The sequence below is a fragment of the Apodemus sylvaticus genome, chromosome 20, assembly GCF_947179515.1.
Source record: "Apodemus sylvaticus chromosome 20, mApoSyl1.1, whole genome shotgun sequence".
NCBI lineage: Eukaryota > Metazoa > Chordata > Mammalia > Rodentia > Muridae > Apodemus > Apodemus sylvaticus.
Window position 1 is genome coordinate 48,670,862 of NC_067491.1, and position 20,263 is coordinate 48,691,124.

Consider the following 20,263-nt stretch of genomic DNA (forward strand, 5'->3'; position numbering starts at 1 on the left):
CTGAGTGCTGGGATTGGATGGCCACTGTGCTCCTTGTCTTTTGCAAAGGTTCTGGGGTCCAGATGGTAAGTGCTCGTACCCATGGAGTCGTGTCCCCAGCCTAGCTTTATGCTTGCTACTGACCTGCACTCTGATGGGGCTTCATGTATGTGGAAACAGTGAGTTTGAGCCTGAGAGCATCCAAGTGCAAGCTGTCTAAGGTCGCACGCCTTTGCGCTCAGCAGGTTCTGTACACTGGTCCGTTGGAAGGTGGATGCTAAGCATCACTCCGTAAGCTATAAATACTTTGCTTTAAAATTTTATGTTATTTTACATGCAGTGCATGAGACTGTCAGATCTCCTGGAACTGACAGTTGGGAGCTGCCACGTGGGTACTGGGAATTGAACCTGGGTCTTCTCAAAGAGCAGACAGTGCTCCTAACTGTGGAGCCATCTCTCCAGCCCTAGTCAGAATCCTTTCCTTGAATCCTAGAATGCTCCCCTCTGGCAATTAAACATACAGTCTACATTTGCAGCTTCTGAGCCTGCAGGCCCAGGAGGAAGGTGGCCAAGGTCGCCCCTGGGGCTTGAAGCCCTGGGCTGTAGGAGCTGGCACAGTGGCCTTGGTGGTCCCAGGGTAAAAAGCTCACTTCCCCTGCTCCCTGGAAGGACTTACCAAGGTGCCTGATGTGCCACAGTGGGTTGATGGTGGAGTGCTTCCCGTGAAACACGATCAGCATCGGAGAGGTAGCCACCCCTCCTCCCAGGGAGCTGCTGTACAGGTTTTCTCTAAGAAATGGGATTAAAAAAAAAAAAAAAGAGCAACATTTGGTCTGGAGTCCTCACAAACGGGAAGTAGATACTAATGTGGCAGCCAGTCCTAGAGGAGAAAAGATATAAGGCTTTTCCACTTTCCCCCAACTTCTATTTTTTTTTTTTTCCTTTGAGACAGGGTTTCTCTGTATAGCCCTGGCTGTCCTGGAACTCACTCTGTAGACCAGGCTGGCCTCGAACTCAGAAATCTGCCTGCCTCTGCCTTCCTTTTTTTTTTTTTTTTTTCAACTTCTATTTTTTAATCAGGAGTTTTCCTTGTTAGAAACAGGGTCTCATGTAGAGCAGATTGGTCTTGAAGTCCCTGTACGGCTGAGGACAACCCAGAGTCACATCCTGGGTGCTGGAATTGTAAGCATGCGCCCACCACACCTAATCTCCCACGGACATCATGCAGAATCACAGCACGTGGTCCAGAGCCACTGACTCCTAATGTATGTCACTAAGGCCACACTCTCACATGTGTCACCTAGATTCACAATGTTAATACTTATTAATATCCTATCACTAACTCTCAGGGATTTTTAATGGTGGGCTCACACAATCTAACTCTGATCCTATATTATTTATAATTACATGCAAGCTCAAGGATACTAAGATATGTAGATGAAGGAGCTGCAGAGAAGGCTCAACAGTTAAGTGCACTGGTGCTCTTCCAGAGGACATCCAGATGTTGGCTCTCAACTATTTGTGACTCCGGTTCTAAGAGATCCAACACCCTCTCTGGCCTCCAAGGGTACCAGGCATAGGTACACATGTGGTGCGCAGACATACCTGGGGGAAGCAGCCGGCCATACGCATAGAATTAAAATTCGTTTTTTTTTTTTTAAATGGAGGAACTATAATGAACAATTTAAAAATATATAAGATATTTAAATTTTTTAATATTAATATTTTAAGTACTATAAATATAAAATTAATAATGACTGATGGGAAAGATGATGATGTGGTAGTGGTTGTGTTAGTAATTTTTTTTTTGCTCTATTTTAAGAATCTGATAACTAAAACTCATAAATTTTAAATTAAAAGTCACTTTTAATGCAAGTGCTGGGGAGAAAACTCAGTCAGTAAGGTTCTTGCATCTGGCCCCAGAACCCATGTGAAAACTCCCTGCTTGGAATCCCTGCATTAGAAAGGTGAAGACAGGAGAATGACCAGCTGCCTGACCTAAGTGCTGAGCTGCAGGCCAGCAAGAGATCCTGTCTCAAAAGGAACTCAAAAGCTAGCTCTATGAAATTAGCCTTCAAAGCAGGCCCGTGGCCAGGTGTGTCGGTATCAGAGGCAAAAGCCAGCCTGGTTTCTTAGTTCCAGGGCCTCAGGTTAGGGGGCTACACAGTGAGACCCTGTCATCACAAAAAAGCGGCCCTGTCAAATTCAACTAAGATAAATGAAGTTTTTTCCCCTGTGGAAAAGGTTCAAGCCACGTTATTAAGCAAGGTGTCAGGAAGAAGAAGAAGAAAGGGCACAGATTGCTTGTCTTGATTTCTCAGATTTCTGTCACCTGGGGAAAAGGCTGTCCCCATGCTCCTTTTCCTGGTTGACAGATTCTGTGACCATCTGACCTCAGATGCCTTGTTTTGCTAACTCCTGAGCTGCCGTTTGTTCCCAGCGGGGAGGAATGGTGGCGGAGGAGTCCCCACCCCCACCCCAGTCCCACCCCTGCCCCCGTACATACTCCACATTTTTTTGCATCCATTTTTCCAGCTGTTTGGTGATGCGCTGGTGTTTCCATTCGGTCATGTTGGCGACAATCACACCAGGATTGAATGAGCAGGTGCTGGGGCTGATGCCAAGGTCCTTTATGGTCTTCTTCCGGTAGTCCAGATAGCCCATGTATGTGTTCTGCAGGAGAACAGGGTGGGTTCTATTTAGAGAAAACGGTTTACATCCTCGAAGCTGTTGTGTACTACCTCTGGGCTCCCTTCTGCCCACTGGCAGCTTTCTGCCTTCCTTTGGTGGGTTTTGTTGTGTGAACAGGGTCTCACTTTGTCCTGGGATTCACTAATGTAGACCAGGCTGGCCTCAAGTTGGCAGAGACCTGCCGCTGCCTTTCCAGTGCTGGAATTAAAAGGCATGTGCCACCATGCCGAGCATATGTTTAAAGATGCGTGTGTGTGTTGTGTGTGTGTGCATGTGCCTGTCTGTCTGTCTGTCTCTGTGTGTCTGTGTGGGTCTCTATGTATGTGCATACATGTATGCATGCTGCAGTGCATGTGTAGAAGTCAGAGGACGACTCAGAACGTTGCTTAACTTGGGTTCAGGTCAGGCTTGCAGGACAAGTACCTTTACCCACTGGGCTACCCCACCACCCTCTATCTCCTTTCCAGCCTCTGAACGCTGGGCGCCCCGATCTCAGGCCCAGCACCTGCTACTTGCCTGTCTGATCCCACTGACAGCCATTCTGCTTCAAGGCTCTAAATTCCATCTGTGCCAGCTCTGACCTCTGACCTTCCCAATGCCACATCTGCCTGGTTGGTGTTGCCTTCTCAATGCTTAAGCAGTCCCAACAGGCAGATCGTATGGAGTCCCACCTTAAAGCTGGCTCCTGCCATTCCTGCTTCGGTGGATAGTATCTGTAGCCTTGTTGTTTAGACAGAAACACAGTCATTAGGCTACCCTTAGCTGCTCCTCATTCAAATCTGTGGATAAAGCTTGTTCGTCTCAGCTTCTGAATACCTCCCACCGCAGCTGGTCTCAGGACCTAGTGCGGCCTTCCCTTCCTGCCCACAAAGTGCAACTTGCTGCTCCGTTTAGAACAATTTCATTTTTATCTTACTACATGCGTGTTTTCCCTGCGTGCGTGTGTGTGTGTGTGTGTGTGTGTGTGTGTGTGTGTGTGTGTGTGTGTGTATCTGCCTACATATATATATGTACCATGTGTGTGCCTGGTGCTCAGGGAAGCCAGAAGAGGGCGTGGGGTCCCTTGGAACTGGAGTTACATAAGATGTGAGTCTCAGTGTAATGGGAAGCAGACCCCCGCCGGCCTGTGGTGATGAGCAGGTCACAGCTACCCATCTTAGAGCACTCTATACACCGGAACCTTCACAGCATCCCATTGCATCTCACCGACACAGAGAGCAGACGGTGACTGTGCCGTGCTGCAGATTAGAAAAATGAGACTCCACAGGGTTACAGAAGTTGGCCTGAGTGGGTGGGAAAAGTGGAACTCCCCCCCCCCCATACTGACTGCATCTCCTGGTAGTTCCCACTGGATTTAGATGGGTGGATTGGGATAATTTGGACAGTTGGGGCCAGAGAAGGATAAAGTTAGGATTCTATGATGGCATGCCCACCTGTAGCCCCACAAGTCGGTGGATGTCTTGAGCAGAGGGCAAATCACAGTCATCTGAAAAGGCTGCTGCGTGGCCCAGAGCCAAGGTGGTGTCATACAGTTCCTGGATATCACCTGCATTTGGAAGTATCAGGAAACAGAAGACAAGTATCTTAGGATTAAACAGAACCTCCACCTAATTTCTACCTTTAGTAGAACAAAGTGTACAAGGTCCCTATTTTCCCATGACATTGCAGTGCTCTCAAGAACGGTTCGTGTTCTTGGGGCTGTGGTGGCACATGGCTTTAATCCCAGCATTCTGCAGGCAGATGAGTCTCTGACTTCAAGGCTGGTCTACAGAGTGAGTTCCAAGACAGCCAGGGCTACACAGAGAAACCCTGTCTCAAATCCATGGACCAAAACAAAACAAAGAAAGAAAAACTGGGCATATTTTGAAAGCAGAGTTTGGCATGACCCTGGATAATCTAGTGACTTTTGAGGGCCTCTCTCTGATTGCCAAGTCTATTCCTCGGTAGCATCTCTGCACTCCTAAAACATGCAGAGGTAAGGCATCACTGGGCACTTGGTTGTCTGTGTGTGTGTTGTGTTCTCTTCCACATGCAAATAGCACAGGCATTCAGAGACCACACAGCAACAGACCTGATCAACACCCATCTGAATGTCTCAATAGACATGAACTGGTTTTTGCTTTTTGTTTTGAAGCAGGTTTTCTCTGTGTAGCCCTGGCTGTCTTGGAACTCATTCTATAGACCAAGTTTTGAGACAGGGTTTTTCTGTGTAGCCCTGGATGTCCTGGAACTCGCTCTGTAGACCAGGCTGGCCTCAAACTTAAAGATCCACCTGCTTCTGCCTCCCAAGTGCCACCACTGCCAAGCCTCAAATTTTGCTTACTTTTACAACAACTCTGAAAAGAGAGTCGTGCCGTTTGGCAGCTGCGCCCTTCCAGGGCTGTTGCTAGTCAGCAAGCATACCTTGTACAATGACATCATCATCCAGATAGATGACTTTCTCATGCTGGTGGACAAGCAGAGGGAGATAAAACCGGACAAAGTTCAGCTGTGAAGACAGAGAGACCGTGGTAGGAGAAGGCCCACGGCTGGAGGTTGCACAGCACTTGCCAGTTAGCTTTGACCGTGCTTGTCTAGCCCCACGCGGGAAATGGTATAAAACAGGCTAAAGCGAAGCCTCACCTGGCTTCCTAGCACCTGATCCTCTGGGCTCTGGGGATGAGACCAGGCTGGCCAGAGAAGCTCTCCTTCAGCCAGACCCCGACTCACTGAAGCCATTCAGGCCCCCAAAACTCCCTAGTCAGTCTTTTAGGGTACAGACTTCCTACTTTCTCTACCTTCCATTAATTAGTTAACTCAAGTAATTAGCTTTAATACACAGACACACACACACACACATCAGCAACAAGACCAGCGTTTAGCTTCTTGCTCCAGAAAACAGTCAGAGAAACACAGTTTCTAGGGTTTTCATTAGTGACATCCAGTTACCATCAGCCACTGGGATTAGGGAAGGACTGTGTCACAGACAGAGGCTTTAGAAGCTAATTAGAAAGGAAGGATTTATATAAACTGCATATAGCAGGTGGCCAGTCTCTACAAAATTGCCATCAGAAACTGCTCTTGGACTGGAAAAATGGCTCAGCAGGTAAACACGAGGACCTGAGTTCAAATCCCCAGTGCCCACACAAAAACATGAGTGAAGCACGCTTGTCCTAAATCCCGGTGCTAGGGAAGACCAGTTGGGCCTCAAAGGAAGGGTGAGGAACTAGGGGGACGCTGGAGAATTACTTACTTGGGCTCGTGGACACATAAGCATATAACAAACACACACACACACACAAACTGTTTATTCATGAGGAGACGGACTCTGTGTGGGCACTCTTGCAAGAAAAATGACCCCCAGCAGTAGGCAAAGGACTGGTTTCTCCTCAAATATGTTGTGGCTAACCCTGAGGCACACAGCTATCATGCTGCTGGCTTTCCTTAGCTTCCAGAAAATCAGAACTAACCCGTGGTTAAGCAGTGGAGGCACTTGGGATGATTTTGCTGACCTCACAGTCCCCGCCCACATCCAGCCCCGCCCACATCCAGCCTCGCCCACATCCAGCTGCCACCTCTTCACATGCACATTCATAGTCTCCCTTTTTACACCTCATTTCTTTCCAGTAGCTTCATTATGCTTATATAAACCATCCTAGAACCTTCCTGGAGCAGGTGGCTGCTAAGTTAAAAATAAGCAGAGCTTCGTGGAGATCTAGCACACATGGGACTGAAATAGCCTACGTGCGCATCAGATGACCAGAGCTCTACAGGGAATGTGGATGCAGGTCTGTCCCCACTGTCCCCACCATGTGCGTGACTCGTATACTCACAGGCTGGAGCAGCTCAGGCCTCGATGAGTCTGGTCTAATCTTCCCCTTGAGGACTACAGGGTTGAACTCCACAATCTTGAAATTTATTTCTCTCAGTTTGGAATGTTCGATCCATTTTCTAAAGAGATAACAGAAAACCTCAAGTACTCGTTTTGAATCTTCCCTCTATTTAATCTGCATATCCTTCCCGGGGCTCGTCTGTTCTGGCCTTAGAAAGTCACAGTTCAGTATGTAGATATTGTTTCCATGCTATAAAGCCTTCTGATAGCTTCCCCATCTGGCCTCACTTCCACTATTCCCCCATCCCAATCTCATAACTCATTCTGCAAAGGAAATGAACAAGGTAGTAATAACAGAGTATAGCCCCACGTCCAAAAATCCTCTCAGGAAACCAGAGCAACAAGATGGGGTCCTTCCTCATCCAGCAGCATCTGCACTTGCCAGACCAACTGCGACATGCTACTGCTGAGACGCTGTGTCGGGTTTGCCAGCCTCTAACAGTCTCCCGTTCCCGTTCCCCTTCCCCCTCCCCTGCCCCGTCTCTCACCAGTCGTCCTTCCTACCCACTTCCACCTGTCTTCTTTCCTCCACCACCCTCTCCCCTTCAGCACTCAGTCTCACAGGACGTCTATCTTTCATCAGATTTATTGTGACATTCCTAGTAGAAATCGGCTCGAAACAAAGTTGGCGGCTGCCCAAGCCACAGATGGCAACATTTGCAATGGATTGCAAACTGGCAGGAAAGGGCTGTGGGTAGGTAAGCTCTGTGGCAGAGCTCTTGACACTGCTGGGGGGAATGTGGTAGCTGCCACAGAAGTGTGTTTGCTTGTGGCGATCTCCAGAGATGAACTGTGGGTTCATACTGTCTATATGTTCTGCCTGAATGAGAACAGGTTTCAAATATATTTAAACACCAGCAGGGACCAGCCACAACTAGAGACGGCCCGCTTTGTTGACTATTTGTATTGCTAAGAATTATGTGATCTATTCTCTTTGAGTTGGCTGGTTAGCTGGCTGGTTGGTTAGTTGGTCAGTTAGTTAGTTGTCTGGCAGGTTAGTTGGTTGGCTGGTTAGTTAGTTGGTTTGTTTGGTTAGTTGGTTGGTTATTCGACTAGTTTGTTTATTTGGGATAAGATCTCATCACGCAGCCTAGCCTGGTTTCTAATTTGCAACCCTTCTTCTCCATCCTCTCATAGGTTCTTAGTGGTGCTATTTTTACAGAGCTGTGGATAGAATCCTTGGCCTTAGTGTCTATTCATATTTTACATTCATTTTCCCAGTAGGCTTACATTTTTTAAAATGTTTGCAACAGTTCTGCATTTCTTTTGTTTGTTTTTGTTTTTGTTTTTTGAGACAGGGTTTCTCTGTAGCTCTGGCTGTCCTGGAACTCACTCTGTAGACCAGGCTGGCCTCAAACTCATATCCTGCATTTCTAAAACGCATTTAAAATTTTATTTTTCCAGTTGTTTTCTTCCTACTGCAACTCCAATTCATTTTTTATTAGTATAGCATGTTATAGGAAAACCAAGCCCCAAATTATAATATGATCTATAAAATGTTATTACTGTAAGTTCGTAGTTCAAATATCACAGGTCATGCATGGTTCAGTGGTAGAGTATGTGCTTGGTCTGTGGAAAACATGGATTAAGTCTCTAGCACCTTTCCCCAAAACTACAGTTAGTAGGATGCTTAAGAAATGCTGGGCGTTGGTGGCGCACTCCTGTAATCCCAGCACTTGGGAGGCAGAGGCAGGCAGATTTCTGAGTTCGAGGCCAGCCTGGTCTACAGAGTGAGTTCCAGGACAGCCAAGGCTACACAGAGAAACCCTGTCTCGAAAAAAACCAAATAAAAAAAAAAAGAAATAATAATAATCCAGTATGAAAATAGAGGCGGGAGGTGCTGGAGAGATGGCTCAGTGGTTAAGAGCACTGACTGCTCTTCCAGAGGTCCTGAGTTCAATTCCCAGCACCCACATGGTGGCTCACAACCATCTATAATGGGATCCAATACTCTCTTCTGGTGTGTCTGAAGAGAGCTATAGTATACTCACATACACGAAATAATTTTTTAAAGAAAGAAAGAAAATAGAGGAAGAAGAGGAGGAACAAGAACAAGAAGAAGAAAGAAGAGAAAAAGGAGGAGGGAGAAGAAGAGGAAGAGGAGAAGAAGAAGAGATGGCTATCTAAAAAACAAAAAGAAGATGAAAAGAAATTAGAACATTCAAAAATCATACAAACTACCGTATTCGAGGCAGAGTGTTCCGCAGTCCCACCACATAGAACACAATGTTGGCATCCGTGTTGCTGTAGATGCTATTGATGGCCGCCATGGCCGCGCCCATCCTCCCTGCAGCTGCACAGATCACCACTGGAATCTCCTCTTCCACATCCTCGGGGGACTCAGAATCGTCATCTGGAAACATGGAAATCAATGACTCAGAGCACAAGGAGCTTCACGGGACAGCAGCCTCTAACTCCTAGTCCACAGTGCAGGGGAAGACTGCTCCCTCACATCCAGTCTCTCCTCAGTCCCTTGGAGACAGGTGTGAAATTTTCATCTGGCCTATGGCCAATCACTAAAACTAATTTTTTACCCCAGATTCCCTTGCTGCAAAAAATGCAATCAAGTTGGACAAATAGGATGTTCTTTTAAGCAATGTGTGCATCGACAGAACCTGCAGGCCACACTAATGCTAAATGCCTTCCTCCCTCCGCCGGAATGTTGATGTGATATTGCTAAGAGCCAGAGAGCCTTCTTAGACTGATGATACCTGGGGCATCAGAACTGAAGTGTGCGCTAGATTTTGATCTGAAGTTTGAATCCGTGTGTCAGATGTTCATGTGAAGTCAGGGTGAACGTCTCCATCCGTTATTTCGGGTTCAGGTGCCAGTCCACAGCATCCCCCACACACAGGGGAAACACAAGAGGAAGTGCAGAGCCTCACGGGCCCAGCAGCCCTTAACTCCCTGAGTCAGGACTTGTCTGCCGTACTGCTATGGTGTTTCTGTTTCTCTTTATTCCTTAGTCAAGTCTCCCAAATGTTGGGCTGGAGAGATGGCTCAGTGGTTAAGAGCACTGACTGCTCTTCCAAAGGTCCTGAGTCCAAATCCCAACGACCACATGGTGGCTCACAACCAACTGTAAAGAGATCTGATGACCTCTTCTGGGGTGTCTGAAGACAGCTATAGTGTACTTACATATAATAAATAAGTAAATCTTAAAAAAAAAAGTTTCCCAAATATTAACAGCAAGAGAAAGGACTAACAAGGGCGTGACTAGTACTCACAATGAATAACCTGACCATCCTTTAGCATCGGAACAGACAAAACCGCCATCGCTACCACTTGATATTTCAGTACCAGAATGCAACCTGTGTTGTGAAGAATAGTAACCAGGCTATGGGTACCCGAGTTTCAATACGTTTGACTTCTCTTTGCAGACAGTTTTATAAAACCTCTCTCACCTGAGTCCAAGGTAGCTGTAGCTGATATGTAATTCAATAAGCCCTTACTGAAACGCGTTACTAGGTGTATTTTGTAAATGGTCTCTCAGTTTCTTTTTATTTGTTTTTTTTTCTATCCACTTCCATTTCTCCTACTAGAAAAAATTTTTTTCATGATCTAGTTCCTTACTTGAGAGAATCTCACAATATACCTTGAAGGGGAATAATATAAAATTCTTAGCTAGATGTGTTGGTGCATGGGGAGGCAGAAGCAGGTAGACCTCTGGGGTTTGAGGTCAGCTTGGGCTGTATAAATGAGTTCCAGGCCATCGGGGCTGCATAGTGAGACCCCGCAGAATGAATAATAAATAAATAAATAAATAAATAAATAAATAAATAAATAAATAAATGCTTTCTGGTCTTTGATCTCAATGTGACACATACGTAGCCACAACTTTGTGTCTATTTATGAAAATATAAGGGCTGGAGAGATGGCTCAGCAGTTAAGAGCACTGACTGCTCTCCCAGAGTTCCTGAGTTCAATTCCCAGCGACCACCTGGTAGCTCACAACCATCTGTAATGAGATCTGATGCCCTCTTCTGGTATGTTCGAAGACAGAGAGAGTGTTCTCATAAAATAAATCTTTAAAAAAGAAAAGAAAATATAAGCTATTTTAATTTTGTTTGTGTTTCTTAATTTTTTTTTCAAATTCACTGAGTAACCATGAATTGTTTTTTTTATAAAGAAAATAATGTTTTGGGCCCAGCACCTCATACAGCCCAGGCCAGCCTTGAGTTTCTGATCGCCGTGTCCCAACTTGTCAAGTTGTTAGATCATTGCACGCAGCTCTAAAAAGCAAAACAAAACCAGACTTGTTTACGGATTGTGCCTCTAGGGGCACGTGCAGCCACATGAGGTGATCTAACGGACACGCAGGCTTGGCTGTGCCGATCACTGACGATCACAGAAGATCACCAGTGATCACTGATCACCACCGCAGGCAGCTCTTGAGCAATACCAAACTCGTGATTTCCTCAACACCAGGTGGCGCATGCTCAGTGATCTGTCTTTCCACACACTGTTCCTGCTGTCTGGAATGACTCTCTGCTCTTCGCGGTTAACTCTCTCATATCCATCCCAGCTGCGTACTGACATCCACCGGGCCGGAAGTCTGCGACACCTTCCCAACTCGTACAGGGTCCTGGGTGCCTGCCGTGGCTGGCAGATCCGTCAGTCAGACTGTTATTTGTCATTTCCTATTGCATGGGAGCCCGGCAGCGTCTCTGCTTCTGTCCTAAGGACCGGCACGGGAATGGATACCCTATTCATCTGTCCCTATTTCTGCAACCGCAGAGCCTATTTTTGTGCCTGGTTCTCCATCACACTGTGAGCTTGTTGAGTCACTACGCCGAGCCAGGCTCCCTGGAAGAGTGTGGTGAAGATCCGCTGTGAGGAACTGAGCTGAGCCCTGGAGAGGTTGTAGAGCCCAGAGCCCTCCGGGATGTTTGTAGGGACAGGAAGGAGTGGAAAGGCCTGGGTAGAGCCTGGAACAGAAATCTGTCAGTCTCTGACTCCCGAGTGCTAGGATTAAAAGTACGCACCTCTCTGTCTGGCTAAATGAATAACGTTTAAGTAATAAAAAGCTAATATAGATTTCTGGAAAACTTCCAGCCAAAACAGAAAAGGATCTGGTAAAGCTTAAACTATTTTTGCAGACCTGCTCACTCCAAAGGTCACTCTGTCACAGTGTGCCTGTGCCTGCCCCTAAGCATTCTTTTGTGTGAATTCTAAAGGACACACGTATATTTGATTTGTGTGTGTGTGAACATGGGAGTTTTATATGCACAGGCCAGAGCAGGACGTGCAGTGTCTTCCTCTACATCTCTCCAAGCTGCTGTTTTGGGGGCAGGGTCTCTCACTGAACTTGCCATTTTGACTAGGCTGGTTAGGCAGAGAGCTCTTGAGAACCACCGTCTCTGCCCCCTCAACACTTGAGTGACTGGCACCGATAGCCACGCCTGGCTTTGTATATGGCTGCCTGGGTTCTCACACTTCCAGAGCATGGTGTCTTGAATGAGAAGGCCCCATAGATTCATATGTTTGAGCGTTTGGTTTCCGGTTGGCAGACTGTTGAGGAAGGATTAGATGGTGTAGCCTTGTTGGAAGAGGCGTGTGGCACTGGGGCTAGGTTTTGAGGATTCAAAAGCCCATGTGCACCACGGCTCCTCCGGGCATAGTCTCCCTCTGCCTCCATTGGGTGAATAAAATGTAAATACTCAGCTCCAGCTCCAATGCCAGGCTGCCTGCCGCATGATCCCACCATGGTGATCATGGACTAACCCTCGGAAACGGTAAACAAATGCTCAATTAAACGATTCTTCTTAAAAGGCGCTCGGGTCATGGTGTCTCTTTACAACAATGGTAACTAAGGCACAGAGCACCACTCTGACCCGCTGAGCCTTCTCTCTAGTCCCCAGGTAATATAGGATTTGAAAACCAAAGTTCAATTGTACTTTTCAGTAACTTGTTTCTCCTACTTAGCACACATCAGAATCTCTCCTGGTCGACACTGTATTCTTTTTAATAGTTCTTTGACGTTATTGTAATGGCTACTCCTGGCTGTCACCTTGACTCTGTCTGGAATCAACTACAATGCAGAATTGGAGGGAACACCTGTGATCCGGACCTTGGGGCTGGAAGACTCAAGTTTTTGACCTGGGTCTTGGCAGGAAGGTAGATCTTGAGGCATAGTGGCCATGAAAAGCTTAGGCCCGGGCAAGGTAGTGCATGCCTTTAATTCCAGGAAGGAGACTGAATCCAGGCGGTCTCAGAGTTCAAGGTCAGTTTGGGACAAAGCAAGTTCCAGATCCACCTTTAATCTGGGCCACACCTTTTTGTTTTAAAAAAAGATTTATTTATTATATGGAAGCATACAGTAGCTGTCTTCAAACACACCAGAAGAGGGAATCAGATTTCATTACAGATGGTAGTGAGCCACCATGTGGTTGTTGGGATTTGAACTCAGGACCTCTGAAAGAGCAGTCGGTGCTCTTAACTGCTGAGCCATCTCTCCAGCCCTGGGCCACATCTGCTGGAGGCCTACATAAAGACATTGGAAGAAGGAAGACTCACTTCTCTCCTGCTTGCACTTACCTGCCAGCACGTCTGTGGGAACCTGCTTCTTCAGGACTCCAGCTTATACTGAAGACCAGTTGAAACAACTAGCCTCGTGGGACTGAGCAACTACTGATTCTTGGACTTGCCATCCACAGCTGACCGTTGTTGGGTTAGGTGGACTACAGACTGTAAGTCATCACACTAAATTCTCTCAATAGAGAGACAGTCCATAAGCTCTGTGATCTAGAGAACCCTGACTAATACAGTCACCCTTTCCTTTTTACTTGAACACTGGGAGGGATGACAGTATGTGATTGGATCCATTCACATCACCGGTGCTTTGTTATCACACATAGCCATTGATGAGGCGGGAACACATTCCCTACAGCTGTTTAACAGCTGTTGTGAGACCCATCCACTGGGAAGGGCTAAAGGAACACACAGAAGCCAGACCCAGGACTTCCTCCCACCCATCTGTGGTGGCTAGACTAGGAATGGCCTCCGTAGGTTTATATATTTGAGTGCTTAGTCACCGGGAGTGGCTCTACTTGAGAAGAATCTACTTGAGAAGGGATGAGGCCTTGCTGGAGGAAGTGCGTCATTGGGGGTGGGCTTTAAGGTTTAAAAGCCTCAGTCAATCCCAGGGTTTCTCTCTTCCTGCTGCCTGTGGATCTGAGTGTAGAACTCTCAGCTACTTCTCTAGCTCCATGCCTTTCTATGCTTTCCACCATGATGAGAATCAATTAAACTTTGGAAACTGTTAGCAAGCCCCTGTTAAATACTCGTATAAAGGCTTCTGTGGTCATGGTATCTCTTCCCAGCAACAGAACGCTGATTAAGACAATTAAGACACCATCCTATTTCTTCTCCTTCCCTTTCTTTAACCTCTCAAAGGTTTGAGATGACGAACTAATTTTCGCTCTATTCCAAGTCCATGTTCAAGTCTTGAGCCCCAGGGACTCTAAATGTGACTGTATTTGGAGATGAGAACTTTAAAGAAGGGATTGTTGCTCTAGTAGAAGATCTGAGTTTGATTCCTAGCACCCATATGACAGCTTAAGCAATTCTTGTTTTTTTTTTTTTTTTTTTTTTTTTTTTTTTTTTTTTAAGGCTAAAGCCCTAAGCCCAAATGATTGATACCATAATAAAGGGGAAAGAGATCCCAGGGACATGTACAGAGCCACACGGAGCCACTAGGGTGCCACCTTCTAGCCAAGGACAGAGGTCATAGGAGAAGCCAACTAACTTGCCACTGTCTTGGCCTTGGCAAGAACTGTGAGAGCATGAATTCCTATGATTCCCCCAGCAAGCTTAAGCATACTTCTTCATACTTGCTCATTACACATGTGAAGTATAATGTGCTTTAGCAAATGAGGTAAGCTGTAAAAAAGTGCCACTATTCAGTGATAGAACATTCTGTCTCCAACAAAGTCCCCTTGAGCCGGTTTGCAGTCAGTCTGCTTGCTAGCTGTTCCACACAGCCACTCGCTTCCACACAGCCACTGACCGACCTCCACACCAGCCTCCACACCGGCCTTCTAGTTGCCTTTTCTAAAAATTTGCTTGTTTATTTTAATTTAGGTTTCTTTATTTTATGTGTATGAGTGTGTGTGTGTGTGTCCGTGTGTCCGTGTGTGTCCATGTATCACATGTGTGCCTGGTACCATGGAGTTCAAAAGGAAATGTTGAGCCAGGCGGTGGTGGCACAAGTAGATCTTTGTGAGTTCGAGGCCATCTTGATCTACAAAATGAGTCCAGGACAGCCAGGGCTATTACACAGAGAAACCCTGTCTCGAAAAACCAAAAAGAAGGAGGAAGAGGAGGGAAGAAAGAGTTGAACTCCTTGGAACTGGACTTGCAGTCATTAGCTGTCATGTGGGTGCTGGGAATCAAACCCAGACCCTCTACAAGAGCACCAAGTACTCTTCACTGCTGCGCCATCTCTCCAGCCTCACCCATTTATTTTATTTTTGAAGATCTGTTTTGTTTTTAATTGTGTGCACCTGTAGAGAGAGCACAGAGGATATTGGATCCCCCGGGGTGGGGTCAGAAGCAGGTGTGAATGGGTGCCCAGAACCAGACTTAGGTCCTTGGCAAGAACGGCAGGAGCCCCTGACCACTGAGCCAGCCACAAGAGAGTTGTTATAAGCAGAATCATCCATATGTGGTCTTGTTCTGGCTTCTTTGATTAATGCAGTGTTTTGGAGGTCATCCATGGTTTGGCTTTATTAGAAATGTGTTGCTTTTGAACTGCTGAACAATACTCCATGGTGTAGGTATATATCCCCTTGCTGCTCACTAGGTGATGGGCGTGTGTGCTCTCTCTAGCTCTCTCTAGTCTGGGGCTACTGTGTCTGACACCCTGGGAGCAGCAACATGTATGTTACTGTGTGAAAATCACTTTCTTTCCAGTCTCTCTCTCTCTCTCTCTCTCTCTCTCTCTCTCTCTCTCTCTCTGTCTGTCTTAATGTATGTAAGCACACTGTTGCTCTCTTCAGACACACCAGAAGAGGATATTGAATCCCATTACAGATGGTTGTGAGTCACCATGTGGTTACTGGGATTTGAACTCAGGACCTCTGGAAGAGCAGTCAGCGCTCTTAACCACTGAGTCATCTCTCCAGCCCCCTCCAGAAACTCTTGATCACAACATACATATTTTAAATTATTTTAAATGGTGTATGTGTAATTTAACATGTAACCAGATAAAAATACTGCCTTTGCAGAAACAGAAATAGTTTTGCTCACTGGTGTTTCTAGGTCCTAGGTATTTGGCTTTAATGATTTACTAATTTTTATTTTATGTGCATTGGTGTTTTGCCCACATGTATATCTGTGTGAAGATATTGGATTCCCTGGTACTGAATTTATAGACAGTTGTGAGCTGCCTTGTGGGTGATGGGAATTGAACCCAGGTCCTCTGGAAGAACAGCCAATGCTCTTAACCACTGAGTCACCGCCCTAGCCCGGTATGTGGCTTTAAAAACAGAAATGTGAACCAGACTTTTGTGGCACAAACTTGTAAGCCTAGAACTTGGGAGATGGAGGCAGAAAGATCAGGAGTTCAGGGCCATGATCAGAGAAATTGGAAGTCTGAGGCCAGCCTGAGATATATAATGTATTTTTCAAAAAAATTAGTTTAGCTGGAGAGATGGCTTAGAGGTAAAATGCATTGACTGTTCTTCCATAGGTCCTGAGTTAAATTCCCAGCAACCATATGTAGTGGGATTTGATGCTCTCTTCTGGTGTGTCTGAAGACAGCTACAATGTACTCTTATACATTAAATAAAATGATATTTTTTAAAAATTAAGTTTAATTTAAAAATTAAGGAAAAGTTTATTAATTTTTATTTTTGTGTTATTAATTTTTTAAAGTTAAAGAAATGTGGAATGAAAACATCCAACACAGCTGGGTGGTGGTAGCGCACACCTTTAATACCAGCACTTGGGAGGCAGAGGCAGGTAGATTTCTGAGTTGGAGGCCAGCTTGGTCTACAGAGTGAGTTCCAGGACAGCCGGGGTTATACAGAGAAACCCTGTCTTGAAAAACCAAAACCAAAACAAAACAAAAAATCCAACACACTAAAATATTAACTACTTTGCCTGTGGCTGGACATCTATAGGCAATAGTTTTCTGTAGTTTCCATAATTAGAAAGTATCTCTTGGACTGATATGAAAATTAATTTAAAATGTAAACAACATGCTAACAGTTTTTCATTTTTGTAGAGTTGATTTTCATATGTGTTTTGGGTTTGTAAGGGTACTGTCTCATTGCATTCACCCAGGAAAAGGGAAATAAGGTTTTCAGTGTAGGCTGATGAGGTCATAGGGTCAATAAAGGTCGTGTGTGTATGTGTATGTGTGTCTGTGTGTCTGTCTGTATATCTGTATATCTGTCTGTGTGTGTCTGTGTGTATCAGTCTGTCTGTCTGTGTCTCTGTGTGTGTCTGTCGGTCTGTGTGAGTGTATGTCTCTGTGTATGTCTGTCAGTCTGTGTTTGTGTGCCTGTCTGTCAGTCTGTATGTGTCTGTGTGTCTGTCTGTCTGTGTGAGTATGTGTGTCTGTCTGAGTGTGTGTGTATGTATGTCAGTCTGTCTGTATATCTGTCTGTGTGTCTCTGTGTGTCTGTCAGTCTGTGTGAGTGTGGGTGTATGTATGTGTGTCTGTCAGTCTGTGTGTGTGTCTGTGTGTGTGTCTGTCTGTCAGTCTGTGTGTATGTGTCTCTGTGTGAGTGTGCACATGGATGCAGGTGGCTGTCAGGAGGCCATCAGCCCCCCTGCAGTGGGAGCTACAGGCGCTTTGCTGATGGAAGCTGAGGAAGTGTGAGGCGCTCCCATTAGGTGCTGGGAAGCCGTCTCTCTCCACAAGAGCAGTCGCTCTCTTCACCAGTCAACCTCTCCCCAGCCCTCTGAAGGCCATTTTTTAAGTTGAGCTGTTGGGACCCGTTTAATACATACTAATAAGACTGTATAATAAGAGGAGGGAAGGGGTGATTCTCAACAGTAAAATGTGGAGAGGCTCTGCCGGACAGGGTGCTGAGCAGTCCCTCAGGACAGGGCTCAAAACCAACTCAGAGCATATGAGAAGGTCCCCGGGCCCACGCTGTCTGTGGTGCTAACCCCGGGTGGTACCTAACGATGAGATTTTGCTCTGTTCGCTTGAGACAGGGTCTCAAGTTATTTATTTATTTATTTATTTATTTATTTATTTATTTATTGGTTTTTTGGATTTGGTTTTGTCGAGACAGGGTTTCTCTGTGTAGCCCTGGCTGTCCTGGAACTCACTCTGTAGACCAGGCTGGCCTTGAACTCAGAAATCCGCCTGCCTCTGCCTCCCAAGTGCTGGGATTACAGGCATGCGCCACCACTGCCTGGCTAGTGTCTTGCTTTATAACTCAGACAGGCCTCAAACTCACTATGTAGCCCAGGCTAACCTCAAACTCACAATCCTCCTACCGCAACCTCCAGGTGCTGGGATCACAAGTGTGTGTGACACACTCAGCCCAGGTATGTTCTAACAGGCCCTCTATGTGACTTTTACCTGTGCTATGGTTTGCACATTACCAATCATTATGTAGCATAACCCAATTGCTGCCCTAAGGAAGATATTCTGTAGGCTGGCATTAGGAGTTAACCACATTGTCATTAGCCACTGAATCCAATCTGTGAGGAAACCCAACGGAAGCCATAAAAGCCGTCTCCTCGGGGTCTTGTCTTGACAGACTCCATGCTTGCTCACCTGCTTTGTTCGTAAGCACAGCTCCCTTACGGACTTTCTTGTACAGAATCCCACAGAGCGTCAGGACCAGAAGAAACAGCAACACTTGGTTAACTGAAATAAAGAGGGAAGCATATCAAACCCTCGAAGACAGGGGAAAATCCCCGAACCGCAAGCGGACAAGGGGCAGTCAGAAGTAATGCACTGACCCGGTGCACTGTGTCGGGCTCCTCAGAGTGTGAGGAGGACCCAGGGCTAACTCCGTCAGTCTGACGGCAGAGGCCTCAAACTCAGTCAGCACAGGAGGCTGCCTTGCGTGAATATTTCATCCATGTTTTATTTTCTTTCTTTCTTTCTTTCTTTCTTTCTTTCTTTCTTTCTTTCTTTCTTTCTTTCTTTCTTTCTTTCTTTCTTTCTTTCTTTCTTTCTTTCTGTTTTTTTCGAGACAGGGTTTCTCTGTGTAGCCCTGGCTGTCCTGGAACTCACTCTGTAGACCAGGCTGGCCTCGAACTCAGAAATCCACCTGCCTCTGCCTCCCAAGTTCTGGGATTAAAGGCCTGCACCACCACCGCCCAGCTCATCCATCTTTTAAACAGCACCGTTTCTAGAATGCTTTCTGTGAGCTTCTGTTAATTCCGAACACACTTAAAGTTGAACAGAGCTGTGTCTCAGTTAATTCAAATGCCAGTCGAGGTTGTGCCATGAATCCTGGCTCCAGGTAGGGTCACAGTGCGTTAGTTCTCGGCCTCCCTCCGCTCCACACTTAGGATGCTTGCTCTTGGGAAGACGCAGAGCAGCAGTTTTTTAGTACGGAACACACATTCCTGGTGGTTGGAAAAGTGACTGGGAACATTTGTGTTCCCTGAGTTAAGCAATATGCAAATCATGTGTGGAAAAAGCCAGTCTCTGATCTCAGTGTTGCGGGCACACAGCACAAGCTACTCACAACTGAACATTCTTCTAATGGAACGTATTTTGCAAATCATCTTCTTTTTGTGGCGTATCTTTTCCATTTACAGAAAGGATAGAAACTTTCTATTACAAACCATGCCTAGGAATATTAAGCACACGCTAACTTAAAGAAGACCTTTACAGTAATGTGGAAAACAGAAGACACACAAATGTCCAAAACCTGGGAGATGTGATTTTGTCATAGGGTGAACATGAGTGTGAAGTGTGGGACACACTAGGAGAGGCAGGTATGTGACCCAGGCCTGTGGCCCGGCCCACACCAGGCAGAGACGGAAGATTAGAGCAAGTCCAAGGCAGCGTGAGCTGCATTGTAACTCTTGTGGGGAAGGGAAGGAGATGGGATATGAGGTCAGATTCAAACCTCATTCTCACTGTCTAGCTCTGCAAACTTAGACAGGTCACCTAACTTCCCTGAGCCTCTGAGCTTCTGTGGCATCTCTGATACCAATAAAAATAATAAAGATTTAAACTATTTCTCTAAAGATAATTATTGGCTTTATGCTATATTTGTTTAAAAAAAAAAAAAAGACCTAGAGAGCCTTAGGTCCTGAACCTCCTTGGTCCATCTCAGTGAGGTCCGGTTTCCAGCTCTCCCTCCCGCCCCCTTTGGGAAGATTCAGGCATAGAGAGCTGCTACAGACCAGGAAGAGGTAAAGGGTTCTTCTATAGGCCTCAAGGAGATCTGATAACTATTCACCTGCCACCATGCTTAGAGAGGTGGCCCAGTGCCTGACCTGTCCAACTGTGGCTGTCACCACTGACAAAAAGTTGCCAGGAAAAACAGAATTCTTAGGTTAAGCATGTCCCATGGGCTACTTGGAACGTACACTAAAAATAATTCCTCATTTATACGAAGGAAAATATTCCTCAAATTTAATTGGTTGTCTTTCGCTTTCATTTAAATCAGGGAACTCTAAGAGTAGTAGTGAGTGACAGCATTAGGTTACTTGTTTTTCCTTACATTAATAACGTCCTGGTCTAAAATCAGGAGACAATAAATATGGGTGTTTAAAAGGCATGAAGGTTTGACC

At 45.9% G+C, this 20,263-nt stretch overlaps 1 protein-coding gene across 1 annotated transcript in view; it reads right to left on the reverse strand.

Moving 5' to 3' along the window:
• Glt8d2 (glycosyltransferase 8 domain containing 2) overlaps window positions 1–20,263 on the reverse strand; it is a 42,523-nt gene that overhangs the window by 3,136 nt on the left and 19,124 nt on the right. Inside the window, exons 3-9 of the mRNA XM_052165280.1 lie at window positions 18,282–18,374; window positions 8,723–8,894; window positions 6,483–6,600; window positions 5,074–5,158; window positions 4,104–4,216; window positions 2,486–2,652; window positions 656–768 (exon numbers count right to left, since the gene is read on the reverse strand). Coding sequence (XP_052021240.1) covers window positions 656–768; window positions 2,486–2,652; window positions 4,104–4,216; window positions 5,074–5,158; window positions 6,483–6,600; window positions 8,723–8,894; window positions 18,282–18,374 — 861 coding nt within the window. The remainder of the gene's footprint in view (window positions 1–655; window positions 769–2,485; window positions 2,653–4,103; window positions 4,217–5,073; window positions 5,159–6,482; window positions 6,601–8,722; window positions 8,895–18,281; window positions 18,375–20,263) is intronic.